We start from the raw sequence: 24679 nt of genomic DNA on the forward strand, positions 1-24679 counted from the left end.
GCATAAAATGGTAATTTAATTAATGGGCAGCCATTTTTATTAACAGACATTACAAGCAAGGTATTTTATGTCAGTTTCATCAGCACAGCTGGCTTGCTGTGTATTGAGCAGTAGTCGTGGGCTCCAAGATTACAGTTTGTCATGATTTGCTTCCTCTAATTTATCTCAAGTTGTTTGTTTGTGTCTTTAATATTTAAAGTGCCGCGTCTAGAAGTTCTCTAGTGTATCTGTCTGTGGTGTAGGCTCACACATGCCTCGCTGATCGTCTGTGTCACCTTCTACCCAGGTCACCTCTGAGCACAATGCCATGTCCAGAGAAACTGTGGCCATTTATTAATAACTTAGTCCCAAATGTAAACACTGGAGATCCACTGTCACATCTGGATAGATAAGGAAAGCTTATTTTTCTTTTTTTTTTTTAAAGATTTATTTATTTATTATATGTAAGTACACTGTAGCTGTCTTCAGACATTCCGGAAGAGGGAGTCAGATCTTGTTACAGATGGCTGTGAGCCACCATGTGGGTGCTGGGATTTGAACTCTGGACCTTTGGAAGAACAGTCGGGTGCTCTTACCCACTGAGCCATCTCACCAGCCCCTTATTTTTCATTTACACTAGACTTGTCAGTCTGATTAGAATTTCAAATTTTGGGTGGTTTTCTTTTTTCCTATCAAATTCCAAAATTATACTCGTTCTAACTTAACCTTGAAATGTGTAATGGCGATTGAAGAAGCATAGTTCTAAACCCATCACTGCAGGGACGTGTTACACTGTCCTCTCCTCTGCCACCACAGGCCACAGAGCCTAGAAAAGTAGAGTGGAAGGTGGGGCTAGGGGGTGGGAGAGTTCATCCATGTGACACTGTGGCGATTTCAAGTTGGTGGTACTGCCTTGGAAGTAGCTAGCTCTTTTGGTGTTGGAGGCTGGCCAGAGCCTCGCATACCTTCGTGTTTATTTTCTGCTGGTGCCTTGAGCGTGTAGCCTTCTCTTACGTAGTCATCAGTGTAGCAGATGCTGCCTTGGCCGTTTTTGATCTTAAGAATTTGGACATTGTCCAGGAAATGTTCCAAGGATCACATAAGGACTGCTACTTCCTCAGTCTGTTCACTTAGAAGTTCTCTTTCTGTTCATCCCAGTGAAGAGAAACAAGGCAGAAACTGCCAGGAAACATCACTGTGAAGACAAGTTTGTTTGCGTGTTCTCTTCCCCACCCCACTCTCCCACAGTTCCCTGTATATCATGTCTATACCTGCCCTAAAAGAGAGAGTTGTCATTGCTTGGCTTGATGATGATGTGGGCCTAAAAAGCACAGCAGTTGGGAGGTTGAAGCAGGAGAATTGCTGTGAGTTTGAAACAGTGTTGGCCACAGTGTGAGACCTTGCTCAAACAAACAAAAAGATTGGTCGTCAGTAGGCACACGTGCTGCTTTTACTTTAAAGTTCCCGACCTTGTTCAGGTCAGGTGTTTCGTTCCTCTGCCTCTTGAGGAAGGTTTAGGTACCATCCAACAGGTTCTGTCCGACAGCATTGCTCTTGCAACCAAACTGCAGTGCCAGAAACGGGTTGATGGTGCTGGTGGCACCCAGCAGAGGTGCATCCTTGTCTGTCCCTGTGCTTACAGGGATCTCTTCAATGCTGCCTTTGTGTCCTGCTGGTCTGAGCTGAATGAAGACCAGCAAGATGAGCTCATCAGGAGTATTGAGTTGGCTCTCACTTCTCAAGACATTGCTGAAGTCACACAAACCCTCCTGAACTTGGCTGAGTTCATGGAACACAGTGACAAGGTGAGACTCTGCCCCCCTTGTCCCGACGGACAGTGATAGGAAACTGGCTGGCAGAAGGGGAGCAGCCACACAGCCTCCTCTTGTGTGTGCCCAGCTACTGTATTTCTGTGCTTTACTCTGTAGGGCCCCCTGCCGCTGAGAGATGACAATGGCATCGTGCTCCTGGGTGAGAGAGCTGCCAAGTGCCGGGCATATGCCAAAGCACTGCACTACAAAGAACTGGAGTTCCAGAAAGGGCCCACGCCTGCCATACTTGAGTCCCTCATCAGGTAGGCCATGGACACTTGTTATCATCTCCCATTGCTTGTCCCGTTCACTGGGGTCAGGTGGAGAACTCAGCTGTGTGAAAGCTGCCCCTGGGTCTGGCTGGCACATTAAATCCATGGTCCAGATGGCACTCTGATGGTACTGCCAGCACTTAAGCCACGCCTGTCATGTCTGTCCGTCCTCACCACCTTCACTCCGTTGATTCCCAGTCTGTGTTTTTTGTCCCAGTGAAGTCAGTGGGACGCAGCTCTGACCACAGCACAGGGCGTCTAAGTTAGGCGAGGCTTCTGAGCAGGATTAGGCCACCCTGGTTCCTGGCTTCGGGGGCCACCCAGAGTCAGGGTCAGGTCTACAGAGCATGTCTTTCAGTTGCCCACTCTTCCTTCTTTGGAGTTGTGAGTATAAAGCGTAAAGTCCGAGATGCGGTGATCTTTTCCTCCATTTCCCTGATTGTCCTCTCCTCCCTCCTCCCTTAAGATGGTTTTGAGTCTTCTGGGTCTGGAAAAGGAAGTTGTTTAATAAATTGTGTGCTTTTAGGAATTACAAGCAACCGGAAACATTAGCACCAGCTCCTAGAGAGCTGCTCACTTCCCCTAATGAGCCTGGAGAATGTTAACTCTGGAATCTAATCATCTCCATGGAGATCCTAACGTGGTTCATCATTTAACTGTAGAGAGCTCAGGAAAAATCAACAGCTGATAAGTTTCTGGGCGGGAGGGCAGACAGAGCCTGCCGAGCAGAGTGCTTCAGCAGCCGAGCCCAGTGTTCATTCTCCCTGTGGCAGGATCTGAAAGGTCGAAGTGGAATCCTGCTTCTGCCTAGATCCACCGGCACAGAGAATGATGACCTCTGAGGTGCGCTATGGGAACAGTTACAGATGTGCCATCCCTTGAGGCCTGCTTCAGAATAGGAAACACAAAAACTTGTGTCTCTCCCTGTGCCTCCTCTCCCTTGCACAGCTTCATGTGATAGCTGACAGAACGGAGGCTGCTGCTGGGGCGTGTGAGCTCAGACTGCTTTGTCTATTGGGTCCTCACTGACTTTTCTGACCTGTTTGCAGCTCTCCCATCCCACCCTTGACTTTTTCTCATATTTGAGATAATCATACAAACATTGAAGCTGATGCAGTTTTTAGCAGAAAGATGTCGTAAGAATAGAATGGTTGAATAGATTGTTGGTTTGATGGGATACATTTTGTTTTGTTTTTTATTTGTAAGTTCAGTTCTTAGGGAATCATGTGCCTTAAGCTATGCAAGCCTGTTCAGCTGATGGAGCTCAGTCCCCTTCCGTCTGCCCCTTAGGCGCCTCCTGAGCCTCTTAGCCCCTTCTTTGCCTTCACCTGCAGCATTCCCTGCCAGTGACAGTTGGCTTGCACTGAGTGCCATCTTTACTAGGGCAGGTTGTTTTATTGCTTCTGGAAGGTGTTGGATCTTTTTTTGGTTATTTCATTTCTTCCTATGTAGCACAGAATGAACTTAGAATGCTCTTGCCTCAATTCTATGATTATAGATATGCCTCCATACCCAGCTTGCTGAGAAAGTTGTAAGGGAAAGTCTTGGGCAAAGCTGATGTCGGGAAGCTGCCCCAGAGTCCCCGCAGAGTTAGAGAGGAGAGGTCTCTGGCTCTTCTCGGGGTCTTGCCACTTTGAGTTGTGTGCCGGCTGTGTGCTCCTGAGGACGTGCCTCTCAAGTCACTGCCTGAGTACCTGCCCCTCTCCCCAGCAAGCTGAAGGGTAACACCCTTCTCTCACATACATAGGTTGATTTTTTTCCTACTTATATTCCCCTTGTTAATTTACTTATTCTCAGAGCTTACAGTGATACACACACTTACTTTAACCAGTTTTCTCTTGGTTTTGTTTTTAAAAAGCAAATTGCCTTTTTAGCCAGATGTGCTGATGCACACCTGTAATCTCAGGACTCAAGAGGCCGATATGGGAGGATTTTCTGCTTTGTTTCAGTCTGTTTCCTATGTGTTGGATTTCTTACCAGTCTGAGGGCAAATTAAATCCTACATGTAATCTCCGAGCTGGGTCACTGTTGAGACAATTTAAGCTCCTTGAAGCTCACATAGATGAGAAGTGTCATCACTTCTCAGGGGACAGTGGATTAGAAGGAATTGGACTCTAAGGAGCATAGCATAACAGCTGTGGGACTCGCCTTAGTTATCCAGCACTCAAGGGCAGAGTCTGTTGGTCTACCTTTGGTGGTGGTGGTGGTGGTGGTGGTGGTGGTGGTGGTGGTTTTCAGACAGGATCTCTTTGTGTAGACCAGGCTGGCCTCAGCAGAGATCTGCTAGCCTCTTGCACCCAAGCACTGGGATTAAAGAGGTGCACCACAGTGCCCAGCCTTGTCCTTGCTCAGTACAATAGAGGAGCTCAGCTAAGCTCTGTGCTCTCTGCCCTGCTCTAAGGTCTGCATAGTGAAAAGCAGGGACTGGTGCTCACTGGGCAGATCTTCTTGTCAGACTGATTGTGAGCATCCTCTGGATGTAACTCCTGTTCTGTGTAACTCCTGTTCGTTTCTAGAAGACCCCGTCAGAACAAAATGCCCTTTGTCTCAGCAACGCCCAACTCTGCTTCTGGTTCCTGGTGGTTCTGTCTTCTCTCTGGGGAGAGGCTGTGGGGCGCCATGCTTGGTGTCCACCCATCAGCCAGTATGTGCTTGGGAAATGGAGGAGCTAGGAGTGCCTTGTCCATTCTCCACACCCCAACCCCGGCCCCTTGCCATCTCTGAGAAGGTTTCATTATGGGGATCACACTAAATGAAAGGAGAATTATCAGCTTTTCTGAGTGGGCGCCTTCCTCTGCACCCGCCTGTGCAGCCTGTCCCCATCCTCCTTGCCTTGTGGTTCTGGGCACTGCCTTCTCCTGCCTCCTGCCTGCCTGGGGAAGGTTGTGCTTGAATAGCTCTCCCCTGGGAATCCTACCTCATGCAGCTTCTTTGCTCACTTTTGTCTTTGAAAATCCCCAAGGTTAGTGCTCATGAGGGGAAGGAGATTCCTGGCGTCACAGAAGTTAAGTGGGAGTCATGGCTTATCTTGTACTGACTTCCTCTAGAGGGCGGTCCTTTGTGTAAAGGGCAGAACCGCTGGACATCCCGATGGTGAAGGGAGGAAGCAGGAACATCTCTCTGTAAAGTGTCCTGAGAGCGCATTGGTGTGGGGCTGTCAGTGCCGGGCTCTGCTCCTGCTGTGCAGTGGCTTCTGCCCTTTCCACTCCTCTCCCTCTGCCTCCCCCCAACCCCGCTGCCCTTTCCCCCCCTTTCCTCTTCCCAGTTTTTAGGATGTGTGTGGGGGGAGTGTCCTGCTTCTTTGGTTTCCTTGAACAAACTCCAGGGTCACCGCTCATTCTGACTTCTCACCTGCAGTTTTCACCCCGCTCTCAGTGGTAATAATAAGAATTTAAAAGAAAATCATCAAATTTTGATAGTATTTATTGTAATAGAAAAAGATATTTTGAAAAATAGGAATTGTAAATGAGGAAAATACCTAATAAAAAGTAAAAAAAGAAAAATAGGAATTACAATATTTTATTTTTACAAGGAAGATGCTTCTATATACATCACAAGTTTTAAACCACAGCGCCATCTACCTTCATTTTCCAAGCATTTTTATTAAAGGGGATCTTTTGGTTTTTGACTGAGGATGTTTGAAGGCAGTATTGTGATCACCCAGAGTCTGTGCTCACCTCCGGCTGGTGTTCTCGCCACGTCAGACCCGCAGCATGTTGTCCAGTGCTCCTCTCTCCCCCAGGACTCTGACAACAAGGCCCCCCCGGAGACACCTGGGCAGCTGCTCTCTATCTCCATGTTTTTTGTGTCTTAAAAATTATATATACTGGGTATGGTGGTACATGCCTTTAATCCCTGTACTTGGGAGGCAGAAGCAGGTAGATCTCTGTGAGTTCAAGGTCAGCCTGGTCTACATAGTGAGTTCCAGGACAGAAAGAGCTGTGTAGAGAGACCCTGTCTCAAAAAGAAAAACAAAACAAATACTATAGACACAAGGAAGTGTCGCGGGGTAAGACTTGGAAGCCCCTTCTCCACCACCTGCTTTCTTTCATTTCTCACAGCCTCTCCGCTGAGAATCACACCAGGTTTTTATTTGTTCTTTTCCCTCGTGTCATCTAAGCCTCAGTTAGGGAAAATGGGTTAAGTGACCTCAGGGTTACCGTTGTCCATGAGTTCTCCCGTGAGGCACCGTGGCAGGCCCCACTGGGTCCGCCTGGCTCCATCTGCTAGTGTGCACTGTTGGCACGTGTGGTTCTATTGTGTGTGTGTGCTCACACAGGTAAAGTTATATTGTGCTCCTGGATGATAAACTGTTCCCTCCTACCCTGTGTCCACCTCCTCCTCCCATGCTGTTCTCCCTCCTCAGTGTCTGCCTTCTCTCAGGGCTTGAAGGCTTCTGGGCGGATCTTCATTTCCACACGTTTGAGGGAATAGTTGGCTCCATGCCAGCCATACCAGCTGATGCCATCCATGTGCTTTCGGTGCTCGCCAAGGCGGTAGTACACCCCATTGAGGTTGGAGTCTGTGCAGCAGTTGTACCAGTAGCCACCTGGCATGAGAGACAGATGAGGCTAGTAGGCTGGGGACGTCCTCCCTAGACTAGGGCTGATGGGTGGCCTTAAAGCGAAGGGGACAGCACGGCCAGAGCAGCAGCAACAGATCTGTAGCTCACTGCTGTCCTTAGTGGGCCCAGCCCTCCCTGCCGCCCAGGTCTCACCTTTTCGGAGCTGTGCGCACTTGTCCAAGCAGTTGTCGTTGTCCTTGTCCTTGGTGCTGAAGACGGTGTTGTTATGGTAGAGGAGGGCGTCCTTCCCCACGTTGCCACTGTAGTTCCCCAGGAAGAGGCGGTAGCTGTTCAGTTCATTGCCCAACGCAAAGTAGCTATACTCTGCGTAGCGTGCATTGCCCTCCCAGTCCTGAAAAGGAGGAGCAGAGCATTAGGGAAACCATAAAGGATTCGTTTCTGCAGACCTCGGTCCCTTCCTCTCTCATGAGCGCCACGGCTAAACATTTCTTCAGAGGTGGAACTCTGGTAAGACTATTGCAGGTTGCCATGTTAGCTAGCAGTCAGCAAACGAAGGTCTGAGAGCAAACTTGGGTCTGGTCTCACCGTATGGCCTGGATTGCTTGTCTGCAACCCTTCATGTCTGTCTGAAGGGGCAGATGTGTGGTTTGTGTTAAATCTCATCCTGAGATGCGGTAGGAGTAAGTGAGGACATCATGCTTGAAGCCATCTAAAGGGGCCACCACACAGCATCACTGTGGCTTGTACTTAACAAGATCCCAGAGCAAAGGAGATGGTGTTTTCTTTCCATCCCAGTAACTATGCATTTACCCTGTTCTGCCCTGGGTCTTCCTGGACCTCGCTTGGAGACAGAAAAACAGAAAGCTTTCAGGAGCATTGCTGCACTGACTGAGCACACCTAGAGTGAGTAGACTGTGGTGATGCCTATGAACCATGTGTGCAGTGGGCCTGGGCCAGACGGGGCCTTGCAGCTCGAGCTTACCTCCAGCTCCACACGAAGCCGGCTTGGCTGCCTGGTGAGCCGGTGGATATGTTCATTCCCCAGCCAGAAGTCACCTCGGATGCTGCCAAACCCTTGCTTATACTGTCTCCAGTCTTGGTAGAAGGAGACAAGGCCACTCTTACGTCTCTGGATGATGGTCCAGCCTCCTCCTGAAGTTTCCATGTCACAGAACACCTGAAGCAGAGAGGACCCTCTGGGCAGGCGCAAGGGCAGGGGCAGGAGCTTAAGGACAGACTTCCCAAGCTGTGTGCTGTATCTATCTAGTGAGTCAGTGATCCTTGTGCTCTCTGCATTCTCTAGCAGAAACACTGCCCCCAACGTGGAGGCGGGGGCACGGTGGTGGCTAGCTTGGGAACGAGTGTCAGTGGGGCATGGCGGGCAGGCAGTGTGAACACAATGTAAATGGGAAAATCAGGTACTTCCACGTGTCTCCTTCTAGTGTCTTCCCTCCTCCTAGAGAGAGCTGATCTCGTTCTGTGTCGGGAAGAACTAGGACAGCTGATTCTGCAGACAGTAGCGGGCTGGAGTGGAGGGAGGGGCCCGTAAACTGAGCATTCTCACAGTCCATCATGGGGTACATTTGATTCTTGAACTTCCCTTTCCATAGACCAGAAGAAGTCCTGTTATCCATGTACCTTTCAGGGCTGGAGGACAAAGGGTAGGGCAGGGCAGTAGTGACCTCACCTCTAGCTCAGGGCTCCCCAGGAACTCGTCAGGAGGAAGCTTGTACACTCCAGAGATTCGGTAGTTCTTCTGGTACAGGGAAGAACAGTCATAGATGGCATCTGTGAGGGACGCAGAGTAAACAGAGATTTGGGCCTTGAGGTTGGTCAGACATGCCTGGTGCATCTGAGCTGGATTAAAAACCAAGACTTGATTTGTACCTCAGCGTGCCCGTGGGTAGTTCCCCTGGGGTACCGATGTCGAGAAGTGGGCATCAGGGCTGAGAGGCCTGCTCAGGCCGCCTTGGTTATGGGGCAGTAGAGTAAGGGGATTCTTAACCTGTGCCAAGGGACCGTTAAGCAGGAAGCTTCGGGCTAAGTCTAAGTAAGACATCCTGCTGAAGTGCCAGGCTGTGAATTCCAGAAACAATAATGGTATGGTCTGCGAAGGGCACGTGGCAGCTGCCCTGAGAGAAGCTTCAGGCTTGAGCTAGAGGCAAACTCCAGAGTATTTCAGGGAGTTTGGTTTTATGTTGTTTCTCAGCTACCAGCCAACAGGTACTCAGATTAAGGGAGACAGATTGGAAATCTTCTCCCTCCCCAGTCTCACATCACTAGATGCTCAAATGAAAACCAGCAGCACTTGAGACTGTTCCTAAAACTTTGATAAATCAAGGAAGTGGGGCTGGCGAGATGGCTCAGCGAGTAAGAGCACTGACTGCTCTTCCGAAGGTCCTGAGTTCAAATCCCAGCAACCACATGGTAGCTCACAACCACCCATAATAAGATCTGACTCCCTCTTCTGGTGCATCTGAAGACAGCAACAGTGTACTTATGTATAATAATAAATAATTCTTTTTAAAAAATCCAGGAAGTGAAGTTTCCCCACTTCCCCTTGGGCTTGATCTGAAAGCTTCCATGGCCGCCTTGAGGCTCTGTCCTGGGGCTTCAAAGAAGCAGCTGTTTTTAGCAGACTCTGTGGCTGTTGCCCCAAGACACTTCTGCATGTCTTGAGACTTTTTCCTTGGTGCCCCTTGGCTGGAGACTTAGGGAGCATAGATGAAAGTGGGAGATGCCAAAGTGCCTATTTCCTCTGCAGAGCGTGCTGGGGGGGGGGGGGGGGGGGAGGAATGAGGATACCTGCCCTTCCTCCCAGCCGACTTCTAGGAGCAAGAAGTGGTACAGTCAGCCCTGCGTGCATCTGGCCTGGCCAACATGACCAGTTCCATCTCACAGAACAAATGAACACACACACTCTCTCTCTCTCCCTCCTTTTGGTAAATGAGAACCCCTAACTTTCTGTTTTCAAACTGAGGGTCAGGAGGCCCAAGCTCTGAAATCATTTGTTTTTGTTTAATTAGCTAACAGACTTTTCAGGCTTAACTTTCAGCAAAACTTTTTCTTTGTCTGAACCAATGATAGCCAAGGTCTTACTCACAAGAAGCTAATCATGTCTTCTTGACTTGGTTTATTGTGCAGTAAGCATTAGTAAGAAATGCTTCATCTATAAAATATACTTACTCCAAATGTTTTCCAGTAACCTCAGAAAATTAGATCTTCATCTGAGCAGCGATTCATTTATTAGCTCATCTGTGCCAAGTTAACCAACAACTGAATGTTTTTTTCTCAAATAACTCACTGCGTGTGCCTTCCTTATTTTCAGCCACTAAAAGGTCAGCACTTCAGCATTACATTTACTTGTTCTCTCTATTATTTGGAAGAATTTTATTAGCCACCATGGGAGAAAGAAGATCAGAATTGAAGAACACGAGGAGTCTGTCCTTTGTTGAATACAAAGGTTTTCTTCAAATGTCCTGGCTAAACTCGCAGGATATCACTAGCCCAAAGCTTGTGCAATCATAGATCGTACATTCCCAAAAGCCCCCGAAGTTGTTGAGCAGGCTATCCAGAAGCAGAGCTGGGGCCAGGAGACCTTGAGCAGGCGCACGGTGAGGAGTGTGGAGGCAGCACTTACCTGCCGAGGTCTGCGTGACGGTCTGCGCAGCCTGCAGCTGCATGATGTCAATCTGGTTGTTCATCTCAGAGTACTTGCTCTCGGCAGTGCTGAGCCGAGACTCCATGTGCTTGCTGCTGCTCTCCAGCTCCATCACCTGCATGACCACACTGACCCAGTCGCTCTCCTGCTTCCTGCTCAGCTCTCCCAGCAGACTGCTGAGGTTGGCCACCTGGGCTTTGAGCTCCCTCATCTCCTCACAGCAGCCCGCTGCTTTGAGCTGTGTCTTGCGTTTATGAGGCTTCTGCAGCCACACTGGGTGGCTGACAAAGGCTACAAGGATAACACATAGCCAGGTCTCCCTCAGCATGGTGTGCAGGCCTGTTCCCCTTAGAGTCTGTCCCTGGAGAAGTAGGAAGCTTCTTTCTCTGACCCACACTGGCAGTTTTCTTCCTTCCCCGTGATCTCCTTCCTCTGTGTGCTTGCTTAGCCTTTCTTAAAGCTAGAGATTCTGAAATGGAACTCTTTCCTTCCTTAGTCTGAATACCCCACCAAGGCAGCATCTTAAATATTGTTGCTGCTGTACCTCCACCCCTACGAGGGCCCTGTGTGCTAAAGCCCCTCCCACCTCATCTGGGAGGGTCAGGTGCCTGTTGAGTGAAGTCAGCGTAAACCTAGGCCAGAGGAGAGGAGGAGGGGGACAGGGCAGTGTTTGTTTCCTCGTCTGTACAGTCTCTGGGCTCAGACAGGAGCTGTGAACTTGTTTCCAGTTGCGCCTATTAGATTATGGCCTGCCAGCCACTGGCTCAGCTCTATCAGCAGACAGGCAGAGTGGAAGACTTTCCCAACTCCTGTCTGAAGGTTATATAACACAGATTGAGGGTGAGGTAGCAAGAAAGAGTTGGACTGGAGACTGCTGAGCCAGGGAGGCTGGCTAAGGTAATGCATGCTGTTTACTCCAGGTCCTGGTTTATCTGGGCTGAGATGAGTCTTAACAGGGCTTTGTCTGGCCATCATTCGGTGTTCTTCAAAATCCTGTTGAACCTGATCCTTGGGCGTCAGGTGGTTTGCATCTGTGGGGCTGTCTTCCTCTTTACACATTCTCCTTCTAAAACGATCTTTCAACATTTACAAGGAGTTGTCATAGTTTGGGGCAGAGAGAAAGTCTCAGCCATGCCAGGCGTGGTCTGGGGTTGGTCATCCACACTTCTGTCAGGTTCTGTCTGGGCAGCAGTGAGTGGGCCTGACCTTTACCCAAGGCTCAGACTCAGAGAGAAGATTCCCTAGTACATGCAGATCAGAAGGCTCGATTCCCTCTGTGCCTGCAGCGTGGTTTGCAGCTTGATGCTGGCCCCTATACCTACGTACACAGTGTCTGAGAAAACGGGGTGATGGCAGCTTTCATACCTTTAATTGAAGGGCACTGCTCTTCTGAAATCATGTAAAAGATGGAACTTTCCCTATAACTGTACAAAGGTCCCTCTGTCCTTATGGCAGGAGCTCTGTCTGACTTTATAGTGTGGGTCCTACAGCTTTGCCTACCCTGATCCCTCAGAGTCTTTCCCAGATGGGTTTCTGGCTCCTCGGAAAGTGATTTCTGCTCAGACAGCTGGAGTTACTTAGCAGGGACCCATTTCTGAATATAAGCATTGGGTGCTCAGACAGACGACTGTCTGTTTCCTCTCACTCCTGTCTTTTTTGCCTCCTTGGGCACCAGGTTGTTACTAACATCTTCTTAGCTACCTTCTCAGAGTATCTGACTGGGTGATGGCACTGTGCTAGTCCCTGCTCTTTCTTAGTTTTCTCAGGGAATAGCTAGTTTAGCAGGGCTGTAGAGCCTTTGTTGGTTCTGTGGAGTTTATTAGTGTTCAGCATCAGAGTCTGCTAAACTCTGTGGAGCTCTTTAAGGTAATGTCATATCTATCCAGTGAGGCTGTATTTAAGTCATGTCCCAAATGATCATATAAGTAGCATCCTAGCTGACCCTCCTGCCCTGGAACTACAGTGTCTTAGTGCAGAGGAGAGTGAGCACCAGGGCCAGGTCAACCTTTGCAGTGAGCACAGTAAGCCAGCTGCTTAATATTCAAGCAGAAAGCATTCGCATTTTGATCTTCACATCACACCATACATAAAATCTCAATTCTGCATTTAAATTCTGGAGGTAGAAGGCAAAGTCACAACACACTGGTGTAGGGGATTACCTTCAGCATCATGAGATAAGCCAGACACCAAAACTGGCAACATCAGGGAAAACGTGAAGGTGTGCAGGCCAGCTGTGGTGGCACTCTCCTAATGAGGCAGAGGCAAGAGAATTGTAAGGGTTTGACCACCTGAACTACACAGCAAGTAGAAGCATGGCAAGAGCTGCATGGTAGAAAGAAACGGAAGAGCTGGAGAGACTGTGCAGCAGCTAAGAGCACTGACTGCTCTTCTGACGATCCAGAGTTCAAATCCCAGCAACCACATGGTAGTTCACAACCATTTATAAAGGAACCTGATCCTCTCTTCTGACATGCAGGTGTACATACAGACAGAACACTCATATGTTTAAAAAGAAGAAATAGCGCCGGGCGTAGTGGCACATGCCTTTAATCCCAGCACTCGGGAGGCAGTGGCAGGCAGATTTCTGAGTTCGAGGCCAGCTGGTCTACAAAGTGAGTTCCAGGACAGCCAGAGTTATAAAGAGAAACCCTGTCTCGAAAAAAAAAAAAAAAAAGTAAGAAAGTAGTCATTTCTTTTCAGCCTACAGCCCTGAAAAGGAGTATGAAGTCAGGCAGTGTTTGCAGTGTGTGCTCTTGTATATACCGGGTCCAGTGGGAATAAAGATGTCCCCACCCAGCAGAGCATGGGAGCAAGCTAGGGTTCATGATGGAGGAGATCTGAAAGGTGCATAAACATGTGCAAGCTCTGCCATCTCATGAATCAGCATGGAAACTCACATTTCAACCATAACAAGGCACCACTACATACCAGCCAGAAGAGCAGGGGTGGAAAAGCTGAAAATATCACATTTTAACAGGAAAATAGATTGCCTGAGTTTTCTGGGTTTTCTTGTACTACTGAGGAAACCATAAACAGTAAAACCAGCAGTATGTCTCACAGAGCTGAGCACAGCCTGTGACCTGCAAGCACGTGTACTCTGAAAGACGCATTCAGGGGTGTTCATAGAAAGGCCACTCACAGTAACCAGGCACTGAAATCTGTTCAAACATCCGTCAGCAGTTTGTCTCATGGCAAACTGTACTGCCTCACCAATGAAATAGCTGTCCCACAGTAGGAAGGAAAAACTGCCGTGACATACATATATCAGCGTGGTGAGTCTGACCAAACATACTGTGGAGTGCTCACATAGCATTCAGAAACTAACAAGCAAAGTGCTGGGGAGACAGCTCGGGGGCTAACAGCACTTGCTGCTCTTGCAGAGGACCAGGGTTTGATTCCCAGCATCCATATGGTGGTTCACGGCCCCAGTTCCAGAGGCTCCAGTGCCCTCATCTGACTTCAGTAGGTATATGAATGTGCACAGATATCTCTGCAGACAAATACATACATATAAAATAAAAATAAGTCTTTTTTAAAAAAACAGAGCAGCAAGCTGTGCTAGAAGTCGGTGACAGTTGCCCTGAGATGTGTGCTAGAAGTCGGTGACAGTTGCCCTGAGGAGTGGGATGTGCAGTAGGAAGCACCTGGGAGCGACAGTGCACTGCCCTGTGGTTTCTTGGTCTAGTGGAAGTCCCATCTACCTGTGCACTTAGGGACATTCTTTCCTATCTCCCTCTTCTAGAAAGGTGTTTAAAAGTAGATGGTGCATATACAACGCAGGGACGAGCCTGAGTGGAGGCGGCATCTCATGGGGGTGATCCCTGCCTCCCAGCCTGGCAGCCGTCGGTCGTTCTCCTTTCCCCTGTCTCCATCACCATGCCTTTTCTTTGGTTTGCCGTTTTCCTGTCTGCTGTAAGCTCTGTGAAGGACAGGCCTTGTCTGTCTATCTGCTATGGTAGCTGCATCTGGCACTTAGCAGGAAGCCCAAGGTGGAATACCTTACTGGAACTTGTCAGATGGAGGTGGGACTCTCGGGGACACGTGCTTCCTCTAATTCCTGTTCTGGGTCTTACGTCCTCTCTCTGGTGTTTACCTCCATGGCCTTGGAATACTGGAGGGGTGACACCACTGGTGTCTCCAAAATGCTTTGGGACATTTCACTGCCTGTGAGTCTTGCTATCCAGGTATGGTGTGCCACCTCTCTATCCTAAGCTTCCTCCTTATCAAAAAAAAAAAAAACCTTCTTTCCTCTGACCTCAGAAGGGCATCAGTATTCCTACAATGTGGCCCTGTCCCTAACGCCCACATTGCTTTTACAGAAGGTATATGTAGAAGCTGCCTGATCATACCATGCCAACCCGTTTGTTTCTCAACTGCATCCACTCGCTAGACCAAGTCCCAGACCTTGGCTGTCCAGAAGCCAAGATAAGACTTCACACAAAATACCCAGTGTGTTTTGCATCCAGATAGATCAAACTAGCTTCAGGTTGACCTTTGGAGCCCTCTCCATCAGCTTCTTTCCAAGTCTCTCTCTAAGCTCCTCATTTCACTCTGGACAGGAAGAAGCAGGAAGGGGAGGAAACCCTCCAGGCATCCCCAGAAGAGGGGCAGTGCTCGATGTTGCAGAATAAAAAGATAACAGCCAATTTGTCAAGAAGCACTGACAAAAAAGATAAAGTTGGAAGTAATTAACTGGCTGACACGCTGGGAGCAGTGTGCCTGCCAATAGCTCACTAAATCAGCCAGAGCCTTGGAAATGTGACAGCCATTCATCACTTTTACAGCGTGCCTCCAACAGGCCCGCAGTTGGAAAACTGGCCCGCGCCGATCCTGTGCCTTGACACTCTGAGGCTTGAACCAACCTGTGCCACACGCTGGGCTGTATTAGGTATGAGGCCCACCTCCAGCCAGGGGATGTCTGCAGCCTATGGGCAGGCAGGGCCTAGCCTCCAGGACAGTTTCCAGAGGCAGTCCTGCCCTCTTGTGCAGGAGCAGTCACTGAGCGGGGAGAGCATGGAGTTGTGTGTGTATGTTCGGCTTTCCTTGTGTCCTGGACCAACCGGGCACCACTGCCAGTCAGCTGGATCCTCTTGGTGGTGGCTTGGTGGCATAGCATTAAAAAGAATTGTGAGAGCAATTGTGATAGCCCACACTGCAGAGACTGAACCAAGAGTATAGAAAATTCAAAGTTAACCTGGGCTACGTAGTGAGACCATTTCAAAACTCACAAAACGAGAAGTATGAAGTATCTGAGTAAATAGAAAATCCCTTTGTTATGTGCAAAGTCAGAATGCAGGGGCATTTGCTGGGCATCACTGTGCAGAATAAATTTAATATGTATAGCCAGGATTATTTTGCAGTTAAAATTATATTGTAAGGAGCTTCCCTACCCATAATATTTCTTAATTTGGGCTGGGAAGGCTAGAGATGGAGGTCAGTGGGATAGCGCTGCCTAACTCACGTGTGAGGCCATGGGTTCAGTCACCAGCACCTTGGGCCACCAAAAACCATGTTGGCCTCTGTGTCTCCCTTCCCCACCAAATTACAAAGATGCTTTGTCAAGCATGGTAGCTTATGCCTGTGTTCCCAGCACTCTGACTGACCTATGAATAGCACTCACTTTCAAGGGCCAGCCTTGGCTACACAGGAAGACTATCTCAGAAAACCAAGTAATAAAATAAGCAAATGAAAATTTTATAGAAGATACATTCACCCTCATCAACTTCCTTTTCCTTTTTTTTTTTAAGATTTATTTATTTGTTATGTAAGTACACTGTAGCTGTTTTCAGACACACTAGAACAGGGCATCCTGTCTCATTACAGATGGTTGTGAACCACTGTGTGGTTGCTGGTATTTGAACTCCGGACCTTTTGGAAGAGCAATCTTAACTGCTGAACCATCTCTCTAGCCCTCTTCTTCAACTTCTAAAGGCAAAGTTCTTTTATCTGTTTTCCTCACCTAGATGCCTGTTACCAGTTACTCTCTTTAGCCATGAGGATCACACAGTCTCAAGTGCACTTAACACATCTTCTGGATATGACAGACACATAGTAGCTGCCCAAAGCGAGGGAGGAGAATGCTGGAGAGCTTGTCCTTCAGAGGAAACTCTGGGATTAAGACATCAGGAACCTTTGTGAAACATAACCATATGGTTTACATGAACTTTTTTTTTAGTTTACAATCCTACCTCAGCGTCCTAAACGCTAGGATTATAATCATGTGCTACTGTGCCTAGCACACCCACCATTTAATAAAGATTGATTTGAGGAGAGGGAAGGGAGAATGTGCACACATGAGGTGGGGCACACACACCTGTGCACACACAGGAAGACCTGGTGGCCTCTATCGATCTTCACTATTCCTTTGAGACAGAGTCTCTCCCTGAACCTGGGGTTTGTGTTTTCATCAGCTAGACTAGAAGCCAGCAAGTCCCAGCCAGCCATGTTTGCATCCCACTCAGAGCAGTTATGGCGTGCCCAGGACGCCTGGCTTGTTATGTGGGTGCTGGGATCTGAACTCCGCTCTTCATGATTGTGTAGCAAGCATTCAAACTTCCTTTTTTTTGTTTTGTTTTGTTTGTTTGTTTTTCTTTGTTTGTTTGTTTGTTTGTTTGTTTGTTTTTCGAGACAGGGTTTCTCTGTGTAGCCCTGGCTGTCCTGGAACTCACTTTGTAAACCATGCTGGCCTTGAACTCAGAAATCTGTCTGCCTCCCAAGTGCTGGGATTAAAGGCGTGCGCCACCACTGCCCTGTGCATTCAACCATTTTTAAGTCTTCGTAACACAGATTCCCCAAGAGTTGCAAACGGAACCAAAATGCCCTAGTTTGAATACCTATGATGGGGCCTGTCTGTCCTTGCTTTTATGTAGGGGAAATGCCAAAGTTTTCTTTCCCTAAGCGTTTTAAAAATTAAATTTAGTTAAGTGTGTGTGTGTGTGTGTGTGTGTGTGTGTGTGTGTGTGTGTGTGAGAGAGAGAGAGAGAGAGAGAGAGAGAGAGAGAGAGAGAGAGAGAGAGAGAGAGAGAGAAAGAGAATGTTAGCACATCTGTGTAGTATATCACACATGTGGAAGTTGAGGGCAGCTTTTGGAAGTCAGTTTTCACCCTCTGCCACGTGAGTTCAGGAAGTCAAACTCGAGTCATTAGTCTTGGTGACAAGAGCCCTTACCCACCGAGCATCTCACCTTTTTCAGGTGATTAATTCAAAGACCTTAGAGTTTCCAAACGTATTCCTTCCTGTCTTCATTTACGTGACCCCACCTCACCTCTAATGTGTTAAGTTTCAAATGACCCTTTGCTTGCTGTCTGCACTGCTGTCCTTCCATCTTGAAGCTAATCTATTCCAGAAGAGAAGGTTGGGGTCAGGGATTTAGCTCACTGGTCTAGTGCAGGGCACTGCCCTGGGCTCAGGCCTCAGCTCCAGGGGAAGAAAGAGACTGTGGCTGTGGTCCCTGTACAGACCATTCTCTTGTTCCGAGACTCTGCCCAGTGAGGACATCAGGGTTAACCGGCCCTTTGATCCTGGCTCGAGGGGTGGGGGTGGGGGTGGGTGGGTGGGCGGGGGGCATCAGCCCATTCTGATGTTAATCCGTGTTGGGCACAGAACTAAGACTCAGTCCTGGGAGAAGTAGCAGGGGAATCGGAAGCAGTTCTATGCCATGGCAAGGTGTGATGAGGTGGTAGGGACCCAAAGCGGTGTTCCTTGTGGCTGGTCAGGACACCCTGTTCCACCCATCTCCTGCCAGCTGTGCTGCATGTGTCATCAGCACGGTGCCAAGGGAATTCAGAGAATCCTTCCTTGACGGGGAACCAAGTGAAAGGGAGACAGCAGTCTGCCTTAGAAGGAAGGCCTGGGGCCATGTGGAAGCAAGCAGTAACATTCTCATAAATTTCTGATGGAGCACAGGGGAAGCCCAAGCATTTCAGATGGAGCCCAGATGCTCCAGTCAGCCTGGGCATCTCTCGCTTCAGGCTTGGTGTGGACAGCTCTCCCTGAGCCTCTTAACTCAGCCAGGGCTACAAAGAAAGACCCTGTCTTGCAAAACAAACTAAACAAAACAAATTAAAATTAAAATAGAAAGATAAGAAAAAGAACAGAGGGCCAGGTTGAGTGGGGGGCCACAGGTGTCAGACCCTCTTGCTCCACTGGAGTCTCAGTCATCTCTCCCTGTGGCAGCAATAATTCCCCTCACTTCAGAACCTCTTTCTGGAGTCTCACCAGCCTGCTTTTCCAGCCTCAGGAAAGAGTTTGAGTCCTAGAGAAGAAGCACCATGTGTGATCTAGTCTGTGAAGGACATTGAGGCAGCGTCTTGTCTTACTCACTAAGCCTACTCAGCTCCAGAGAACGCTTTCCTAATTTGGCAAGAACGCCCCCAGTTTCTAGCTCTTGAATTCAGCCCCACTTTAAAAAGAAAAGAACAGAATGAATAAGCCTCTTTCCCAGTTATTTTTTCATTTCCTAAAATCAGGTCTGTTTGTGGACTCTGGTTTTATTTGCAGGTAAGCAGTTTTGACTTGCTTTGTAGATTCATAACTATGTAAGACAGCGCCCGAGTAATCTCAAGGAAAATGGAGGCTACAGACGTACCCTGCAGCTTAAGTTCAGACCTCTTGGCTCAGAAAACTCCTGCATTCTGGCCTCGGCATGAGCGGTGCAGAGTATAATGGGAAGTCTGCCTGGCCTGTCGTGTCTGGGACCGTGGGCGTGGGTGTAGAGCTGCGAGCTGCCCACCGGAACACCAGTCTCTGGAGTTGCATGCTGTCCTGTCTTCCACCGGCATCAGTGAGAGCTGCTTTGTAGCAAGCACTCCCTGCTGCTAGGCCAAGTCTCAGATCAGTTGCCCCTTAACACTTGGGGGCCAGGGGCACACAGGAAGGGCTTATGGAAGGGGCTTCATGACATACCCAGGTGCCATAAAATGGGTTTTTCAGATCAAAGGTGACTCCTTCACAAGCGCAGAACACATGCCCTATTCTTTTATTCTCACAAAGTGATATATCCACATGGTGTACAGAGGATGACGGTCAGACCTTGGTTCTCTCCTGCTACTGTTGGTCCCAGGGATTGAACTCAGGTCGTCAAGATCCTTCTCACCGACTCTAAGGTAGCTTTGAAATGGTGGCATGGCACTCCACAGACTGTGACCTCCTTTCTTTATGTAGTTACTGGGTCTGTTAATAACTGTCAGCTGCCTAGGGCTGAGATCCCACACAGAAATGTAGTACTTGACCCATGAAGTGAGTGCTCTGTCTGACGAAGGGAGCTGTCACAGTGCATTGCCCCTGAAGGTAGGGTCACAGAAGGCCAAGGAAGCGTTAAAACCTCTAAAACACAGGCTCCCTGGAGCAAGGTCTGGGTCCTGTAGGCCTCAGATCCAAGACTGAGCTTAGCTGGTTGTGCCCATTCATTCTTCATGGCTGTCTCTCTCAGGCAGTTTTCAGTGGTTTTCCTTTCCACTACACAAGAACAACCTGTGGGGGCAAGAAGCTTCCCGACTCCATGACCATGCACACCCTCCATGCGCAGTGCTATACTGCTCTGTCCAGCAAGGCTACGTTGCTGAGTCGGAGCACTAGTGAAACATTTGGTTTGTCACTTCCTGATTCTGATGAGTTATTGTTAAACTCTCTTTTGTGCATAATTAGTGGCAAAATGGATTAGGCAAAGGCATGTGTGGTTTTGGTTTTTTCTTTAACCACAATGTCAGTGAGTCTCAAAGCAAACCAAGTACTTTGTAACTGTTTGTAGTTTGTTCTTTAAATAGAGTGTGTTCCAGAACACAAGCTTTAGAACACAGCTGCTAAAAGTGGGAGGTGGTAGTTTCTTGTTTGTTTTTGTTTTTAATCTGTTTCTCCGAATTAGCACTCTGGTTAGAGCACTTCATCTTCCTACCAGGGTTCCTCTCACCACGGCATCCTCAGGAGTCCACTGAGGACTCGGGGAGTGTGTACCAGCTTCCTTTTTCCTGTTGTCTTAGACTAACAAAACTATTACCTTGTTAGAGAACTAGAGACAGAGCTAGACAGAGTAGTGTTGGTTAGCAGTGCAGTCCACCCTCCCCTGTGACAGTGGACCACTGAGATGAGGGGCTCACGTGCTGTGATGTGTTGTTTCCAAGAGTCCGTTTTTCCTGATACCATGTGGGTTCTGGGGGTCAAGCTCAGATGTCAGGCTTGGCAGCAAGTGCCTTGCGCCGTCTTGCCAGCCCACTCTCACTTATTAATAGAGATATTCTGTTGCTCCCAATATTCTGGGGGGGGGGGCAGGGGGAGCGCATTCTGATTCAGTGTGAGTTTAGGGGCTTTTTGCCTTTCTTTGACTTGGCATCCACATTAATAAGAGAGAACTAATTCTAACCTTTCTTTCCTGATTTTCTCAGCTATGTGAAGCCAAAGGAAATGACTGGAAGGATTGTTACAACTGTGCTTCGTAAACATGAGACATTCTATTATTACATGCACAGATGTTAACTTCTCTAGTCCATCAGATTTCTGGGCAGTTCCTTTCAGTTTTATTGGAAAAAAAGTAGTGGAATTAAAAACAATGTATTAATAACAGCAACCTTTTGCCATATTACCACATGGAGCCCAAATCCTGAAATTTCCCAAAACCACTTAAAAATTAATTCTACTCAAGTGGACAGTTTGTACTCTGCAGTAAACTAGATCCATGTTGGTTTAATCAGCAAGACTTCCCAAGTTGGTGTGTCCCATGTTGGTCTTTGCTGCCCAGTAACTGGATATAGCCATTGTTGCCTGCCTGATGCTCTCCCCGATTCCCTGCCTTCCATCTCAGTAGCAGGTTGGCTTCAGTACTGGCTTAGTTGCACAAGTTCCTCTCAGACTAAGGGACTGTGGCTCTCCTCCCAAATTTAGGGCCATCTTGAAGCCTCTGATTGCTTCACTCCGGGGACCAGGCATTCCAGAGGCACTACTCAGCAGCCCACACACAGTACAGGTCTCCAGTCCTGTGGGCCCCAGCACCACCTGCAGATGACATCAGTAAAGCAGAATCCCAGTGGAAATTATCCATATCCTGACGGCCAGCACTAGAAGCTCTGCTTTTGCAGACTGACTGCGGGGAGGTGGGGGTGGGTTCCTAAGAGAGACCAAAGAAGGCTGTGGGTTTGAAAATAGTGGGCCCTGGATGATAAGCCGTCAGCGTGAATGGAGATCCTAGGAACTCTGTCATTTTAAAAATTAGCTTTATTTTATGTCAGTGAGTGTTTGCCTGTGGGTATATATGTGCACGATGTATGTGCAGTGCCCAGAGAGGCCAGATGAGAGTGTAAATCCCCCTGGAACTTGAGTTAAAGGCAGTTGTGAGCTGACCTGTGGGTGCTGAAAACCAAACCTGGATCCTCGGCAAGGGCAAACATGCATCCTCTCAGATAGAAGACTCAGGGACTGCTCTTCATCCCTGAGCCATCGCTCCAGTCCCAGTTTTAAAATGCGTAGATGCATGGCTGAGGGCATAGTTCAGTAGTAAAGCACATGCCTAGCTTGCTAGAGGGAGGCTTTGGCCACACGCTGCCTGCCAGACAGCACGAGAGGGAGCAGGGAGCCAGTCTCTGGTGTCAGGAGAACAAGCCCAGAGGATCACATACTAGCATGGACTGTCCTGACTGGGGGCAGGAAACCAGAACCCTTTCTCAGATTCAAGCCAAGCTTTCTGGGAAGTGACAGGTGACAAATAACCCTTGAGTCTGTGGGAACTCATCCTCAGGTGCTGCTGAGCCACCTTGCCTGTAGTGTCCCCAGTCCTTTGCCCTCAGATGCATGGGTGTAACTATTCCTTCTTTCCCCTCAGCATTAACAACAAGCTCCAGCAGCCTGAGGCAGCTTCTGGGGTGTTGGAATACGCCATGAAACACTTCGGAGAGCTGGTGAGTGCTTTTTCTCTCTCTCTTTTCTTTTCTTGTTTTAAGATTGATATATTTATTTTATTATGTATGAGTACACTGTAGCTGTCTTCAGACACACCAGAAGAGGGAGGGTATCAGATCTCATTACAGATGGTTGTGAGCCACCATGTGGTTGCTGGGAATTGAATTCAGGACCTCTGGAAGAGCAGTCAGTGCTCTTAACCACTGAGCCATCTCTCCAGCCCACCTTCTGTTTCTTTCTAGAAAGGTAAAAAGTAGAGACTTGGCTCCAAAGTCAGTTGGCTGCTACCTTGAGAAAGTTACTTTGGATTTCTGGGGGTTTTTCTTCAGTCTGTAAGGCTTCCCCTGACTCTTAAGGATGAAGTGTGCAATGCAAGGGAAAACTCGTTCACATGGAGTAGAAACCCGCAGTGGCGAGTGCTGTGAACTCCTAGCATGGGCTTCACTCTGGGATGGATACTCCACCTGCTTCATTTGGCTCCATGCTCACAGGGACACTACGAAGTGGCTATTATCATTATCCCCTTTCTCAAGTGAGGGGACTATGGACCCAGCAGGATGAACACCTGTCTGAGCTAACAGAGCAAAACAAGGCAGGGCCAGGACATTTTCTGGGCAGGCCAGGACCAAGACCACCATTCAGCCTAGCCCATGACCTGTGTGCTACCCATGGCAGAGCCCTGTGCCTGTCCCTGAGTTCACACTCACTACAGTGCGTTAGAAACTGGCTAATTCCCCAAGGGGACAATAAAGGCATCCTTTTAATTTCTATCTGATACCCAGGGACTGTTGCATTCTTACTCATGTAGGTGCTTCTCTGCTGCCGTCCTTGTCTATTATAAACAAATCATTCCCATGATTCCTTGTGGTTTGACAGGGTGCTTTGATTAACCATGAATTTATAAAGCACTAACTTAATCAGTTTAACACTGGGACCCCGGAGGTTCAGGAAACTCCGGGTCCATATATTTGATGTGGAGCCTTTTATTAATTGTGTAGGTCACTTACAGTGCTTTGCCATTATCAAGAGGCAGGCTCTTCTGTCTGATGTCCAGCACTGTGCCTCATTGGCCTGGAACAACAGGCTTTCTTTCACCATCTTAAACACATATTGCCTGTAAACAGACTGAGGGCAGCCTCTCTCCAGATGACAACAAAACACAAAGAATGACATCTCAGCGTCTTTGCCACGTCTTTGTTTGCGGAAGCAGAAAGCACACTGTGTGCTCCTCAGACCAGGCTGTACTCTGCTGCAATATCCCCAGAGCTTGGGCCCCCTTGAGTCTGAGGGAAACAAGAGCTCTTCACACATCTGGTGCTTGGGTGATCTGCCAGCAGATGGCTCATGCTCCAGTGCTCAGAGCCATAAATGAAAGGCTCTCCATCTCCAGGTTCTAAAGGTGGCCATTAGCTCGGGGTTATTGCTAAACCATGGCAGGATTTCTGTTATATTTAGGTAGCTGAATCGTATTAAGCTTGACAATGGTTTGCCTTTTCTTGGCAGAGCCTGTGCTTTCTCAGCACAATTTATGTAACAGCAATCTCATTAGAATTTGTGTGATTCATTGCTTAAACCTTAGAGTTTCTCCAACCCATTGCAATTCAAAATGTCCTGCCCCCTGCTTGACCTGCACCATATGCTGCTCCCTCTACTTTCTGCTGGTTCACAGAGTGTGCCACTCATCAGCCACTGGCTCCTCGAGCAGAAGCTCAGCCTGGGACATTTATCTGTGATGTCCTTCATCTTAGAATGTCCCTCTACACTGTCTCTAAGCCACTCCTCCCCAGTGTCCTCCCTCTACACTGTCTCTAAGCCATTCCTCCCCAGTGTCCTCCCTCTACACTGTCTCTAAGCCATTCTTCTCCAAGCTCTTTTTTATATGTAGGCAAAATAGAGGCATTATTCTTGGCTTAAAGACGAAGTTTAGTTTACCTTAGATAGGCTGATCTCCACAAACCCCACTGGCAGTGGGGCTAAGGCTGATACGGCAGTAGTGCGTGGGCAAAGGGAATATTGGAAGAAAATGCCGTCAGCATTGCACAATGGCTCTTACCTGGGTTCAGGAAGATGCTCTTCAGGCCACACAGCAGAGTATTGATTTTTTTTTTTCTGTATCTGCTCTATAAACATCAGTTTTATCTAGAAAGGCGAGAAAGAAGCAGGGAAAACTAATGTGGGCCCTGTATTTATCATGTACAAGTTCCACCTCAGAATCATGTTGTTCCTTAAGGACCGTCTGGAGAGCTTATAGCCCTGATACAGAAATAAGTCTTCCACTGAGCTGATGAAGAAACTCAAAGGCAGACAGAAAACTCATAAAACAGTCTCTGATGATTCTGTCTGGAACTTCCAGGCTGAGGAACTTCCCTTACTCCTGTGGACACCACTCACCATCAGCGTGGCACTCTGTCGGCCAGAATAATGGAATCCCTCCTTTGGCCTTGACAGAGGTAGAGGTGCCAAGTACTACACAGGAGGGAATGTTGGGAATGTTGGATGGAAGACTGTAGAAGGATAAAAGGTTGTCCAGAGAATTTTAAGTAGT

At 48.3% G+C, this 24679-nt stretch overlaps 2 protein-coding genes across 4 annotated transcripts in view; one reads left to right on the plus strand and one right to left on the minus strand.

Annotated features, from left to right (window-relative positions):
* Positions 1 to 24679, plus strand: part of Mtor (mechanistic target of rapamycin kinase) — a 109104-nt gene that overhangs the window by 41132 nt on the left and 43293 nt on the right. For both annotated transcript variants that reach the window (NM_020009.2, XM_006539077.3), the window contains 3 exons: positions 1622 to 1784; positions 1908 to 2053; positions 22058 to 22133. In NM_020009.2, the coding sequence (NP_064393.2) occupies positions 1622 to 1784; positions 1908 to 2053; positions 22058 to 22133 (385 nt within the window). The remainder of the gene's footprint in view (positions 1 to 1621; positions 1785 to 1907; positions 2054 to 22057; positions 22134 to 24679) is intronic.
* Angptl7 (angiopoietin-like 7) lies at positions 5468 to 10749 on the minus strand. 2 transcript variants are annotated; one of them, NM_001039554.3, is made up of 5 exons: positions 10228 to 10749; positions 8275 to 8375; positions 7570 to 7764; positions 6780 to 6978; positions 5567 to 6611 (listed from the first exon to the last, which is right to left on the minus strand). In NM_001039554.3, the coding sequence occupies exons 1-5, from the start codon at positions 10574 to 10576 to the stop codon at positions 6442 to 6444; spliced, it is 1014 nt and encodes a 337-aa protein (NP_001034643.1). In that variant the 5' UTR covers positions 10577 to 10749; the 3' UTR covers positions 5567 to 6441. The 2 variants fall into 2 exon arrangements, with proteins under 2 accessions (XP_006539154.1, NP_001034643.1); XM_006539091.3 differs by lacking the exon at positions 10228 to 10749 and having other exon boundaries at positions 5468 to 6611; positions 7570 to 8187; positions 8275 to 8364.

Source organism: Mus musculus, chromosome 4 (assembly GCF_000001635.26).
Source record: "Mus musculus strain C57BL/6J chromosome 4, GRCm38.p6 C57BL/6J".
In the NCBI taxonomy this organism is placed as follows: Eukaryota; Metazoa; Chordata; class Mammalia; order Rodentia; family Muridae; genus Mus; species Mus musculus.

Bases quoted from the DNA above. Each gene is read 5' to 3' on its own strand.
- Angptl7 (NM_001039554.3), bottom strand. From the start codon at position 10,576: ATGCTGAGGGAGACCTGGCTATGTGTTATCCTTGTAGCCTTTGTCAGC. The intron at 6,979-7,569 runs GTAAGCTCGAGC...CCTCCTTTTCAG, and splicing joins GGCTTCGTGTGGAGCTGGAG to GACTGGGAGGGCAATGCACG. The intron at 6,612-6,779 runs GTGAGACCTGGG...CTCTCATGCCAG, and splicing joins GTGCGCACAGCTCCGAAAAG to GTGGCTACTGGTACAACTGC.